The 3,554-nt window shown below is 35.3% G+C and overlaps 1 protein-coding gene across 1 annotated transcript in view; it reads left to right on the top strand.

Annotated features, from left to right (window-relative positions):
* The window catches only part of LOC111460624 (tRNA wybutosine-synthesizing protein 4-like), a 10,998-nt gene that overhangs the window by 4,351 nt on the left and 3,093 nt on the right, over positions 1–3,554 (top strand). The window contains exons 9-11 of the mRNA XM_023103827.1: positions 1,248–1,331; positions 2,367–2,431; positions 3,053–3,104. Of these exons, the coding sequence (XP_022959595.1) occupies positions 1,248–1,331; positions 2,367–2,431; positions 3,053–3,104 (201 nt within the window). The remainder of the gene's footprint in view (positions 1–1,247; positions 1,332–2,366; positions 2,432–3,052; positions 3,105–3,554) is intronic.

The raw sequence follows: 3,554 nt of genomic DNA on the forward strand, positions 1-3,554 counted from the left end.
GGGGGGGGGGGGGGGGGGGGGGTTTGTTTTGTTTTGTTCATTTTTACCTTCATGAATCTTTTCTTTAGGTTTCTTAAGAAAAAAAAAATTGTTCTTAAAGGTAAAGAGCAAGATGGCTTTTTGAAATGAAAAGCTTTGTGGCCCTTCTGTCTTTGTTAGGACTTTTTTGCTGGAGCGATTTGTTATTGGGCTTTAGGGGTTTTCTTGTAGATCTTTTTCCTAAAATTTTGTGATCCCTCTCCCCTTTTTTCTTTGTTTGGTCGAATGAGCTTGGTAGGATTTGCATGTAAGGGTTAACATTTTGGATCATGCCTTGAGGCATTGATTCTTTTTTATGGGGCTGCAGTGGTCATTTTTGGTCAGGGAGTGCTGAAAACTTTGATCTCTCATCCTTTGGAGTTATCAATTTGCTTGCTTGGTTTGGGATTGTGTTTTTTGAGTGCTTAGTTTTTTGTCTGGCTCAAAATACGTAGTGTAGTCATATGGTGGAGGAATTCCTTCTGCATATGCCATTTTGTTATATTGGTTGGATCTCGTGATTTATTGGCTTTTTCGTTGCTTTGTGGGGCCTTTGGACTGACAGAAGTAATAGGATTTGTAGAAGGATTGAGGAATCCAGGGATGAGGTTGGTTCTGTGCTAGGTTTAACGATTCTCTTTGGGCATCGGTCTCCAAGGATTTCTACTATTATCCATTTGGTCTTATTATCTTCAATTGGCGCCCTTTTGTATTGTTTGTTTATTTCTAATTGGCTCCTTTTTTAGCTCAAAAAATTAGATTTGGAGAAACACAGTGTTGATTGAGACTTTTTGTTAGCAATCTTCAAACATAAAGGTTTTAACAAATGGTGAATGGTATCGATGAAAGGAAAATTTTGGAGTCTCTAGCCTTGGATAACAAAGAAGTCGAGGTGTCTAAACCTTTGGGTCCATTAGCTAAGATGTTGCAAGTATTTCAGTTATCCTAGCTAGTAAACAACGTCTAGTATAAAAAGAAGTCAAGGGTTCAAAATCCTTTAGGGTTTGTGTTAATACTCAAGAGGGGAGGTTTCAATACTTGGGAGTTACATTGTGCTGCATTATCTTTTATGTTTCAATACTATTTAGTTGTTTGGGTTCTATAGGTATTTTCACTCAATGTTGGCATATAATCTGTAGTCATCTTCTTTCGTTTGTGGTTTCAAGATTGTGCGACCTATTCATTTAGATGAAATAATTTGAATATATCTGTGAACATTATTGATTCAGAGTCGAGGCTGTGCTTTGTTGGGTATCAATGCTACACCAACGTTACTTGCAAAGAAAAAGCTTTTTCTTGACCAAGGATGGCAGGTAATTTTTCAGAAAGAAATTTTCTTTTTTGCAATAGAATGAGGCTGAAATTCTGCATGTCTCCTTCTCCTTGGCTTAGTTCATTTTATTGTTCAATTAGCTTTATGATATTGAAAGATAAAAAGACAGAACTGCAACTCCAAGGTTCTTGAAACCTCCCCTGAAGAGTATTCACACTCAAGGCCGTAATCAACCAAACTATTCCTTGGCTTAATCTCCTCCCTCTCTCTCTAGTTCTAACTAATATAAATTTACCCTTAATAGCCTAATAATGTTTCTTATCCTAATGATACTCCTAGCACCACTTTGATAGGAACAAACAACTGAAATAATATTGAAAGATAAAAGATAGTTGAACAACAATTATCCTTAGTGTATTCCTAACACTTTGATCATAGCACATCATACTCTGGTAGTAGTGAATTTGCAAAGCTTTTACCGGAGAAACTTGATGTCTTAAACCATTTTGGCTGAAGTATAAATAACTTCGCAATGGTTATACTTGATAAAAGCCTTGAAAAAAGCTCTCCTATTTTTAATTAATTTTCTGAAAGCACTTTCTTAGGATGTATTGATTTTACGGGGAATGGATAACAGGGTTATTGATATCATATAAATTAACTAAACTGTCCTATAGATAATGACCAATTGGTATGAAAGTGTGGCATGAAGAGATCATCCTTGCATTAAATTTTCCCCATTGCTTTTTCCTTTGAGTAAAAGTAAGTAGAACCATATTATCTGATATATATATATATATATAAACACATACAGAGCTACAAGGGTCTACAAATGTTCTTGAAGCTGTAACTTTTTTTGCTTGTTCTGTGGTTGTTAGTTTTTCGTATTGTTTTATGTGAAGATTGTGATGTGTGGGTATCTGTGATGTTCTCTTTAGTGATAATACATTGTACATTCTTGTTTATTTATTGTACGTTTGTATATATGTTTCCTTGGCTTTTTTTTTTTTTATCTGTTTTTGGTCTAATTATTTATTAAAGACGCTATTTGAATATTGTCTTGTTTGGGTGATAGACAGCTGGAGCATGGGACATGCTGAAGGTGTATAATAACTTGATCGAAGCTCAGGAAAGACGAAGGTTTGGGTTACTGTGTTTTTTGCTTTGTTTGTCTATTGTTGTCAATCTGATGCCATGGCTTGTTTAGTTGTTCATTTATATGATTTTGATGCATTGCTAAATTAGCTCGTGGAAGAAAAATTGGGATCAATTGTTTGAAATATATGAATGATATCTTATAGCGGCGCACAAGGCAACTAGATATGGCTAGTGTAAGTTTGTTAGCTAGAAATGGCTGATATAATGAGCGTACAACGGGACTCAAATAGGGGAGAGATTGGTAGGTGGTGTTATGCTTTTGAGACTGTCAGTAAGAGGGACTGGGGATAGACGGGAAGCTCATTAATTCTTTCCTTGGGTGTAACCTTTATTGATAGATAATATTCAAAGTTTATCATGTTGTTACTTACTCATTTGGATAATTTTTCTTTTTCAGTCGGGTTGGTAGTGGCTTAGGAAACAGCAACGGTTTCAAATACAAAAAAAATGTTGTAGTATTGCTAGGACCTCCGATGCTAACATAGCAAGCAATTCATTCAATTCGAGATAAAAATATTGCTTTATTTTATTTCCTTTCGTATGATATCTCCTTCTTTGATCTTGCCTTTTTTTCTTTTCTTTCATATGTCTTTTGTCCTTTAGGATTGAACGGCTGGAGTTATTTGATGAATTTGAGGAGTGGCACATGATGCAGGCAAGTTTATAACCTATTGTTTTAATGAGAAAAGGCATGAGCGTTTGAATTCTCTTTCTTCTTTTCCTGTGTGTTTCCTGCTCAAACTGAGATTTTAGTTTTTTTCTTGAACTTTGTCCGTTTCCTTCTTCAGTGCCGAGATTTATTTTTCCATGAATGTTGTTTTAGTAGTTTTTAACTAAAACTTGGAAGATCTTAAAAAGGTTTAATTCTCATTCCTACACAAGTGTGTACTTTGACATGAAGTTTGTACCTCCATTTTCCGCATTACCTCAATTAGAAGTTGTTTCTTTCCTCTGGTGGATTCCTCACCCATTTTTCCCTTTATTCTTTTTCCTCAGCAAACATAGTACTTCTGTTCTATCTCTATCTTTTATCTTCTCAACCCAAAGAAATCTATTGTACAGAATGACGGTCCATTAGGCTTTGGAATATGTGAGCCCCGCCCAC

This window comes from Cucurbita moschata, unplaced genomic scaffold (assembly GCF_002738365.1).
Source record: "Cucurbita moschata cultivar Rifu unplaced genomic scaffold, Cmos_1.0 Cmo_Scf00024, whole genome shotgun sequence".
Taxonomy (NCBI): domain Eukaryota; kingdom Viridiplantae; phylum Streptophyta; class Magnoliopsida; order Cucurbitales; family Cucurbitaceae; genus Cucurbita; species Cucurbita moschata.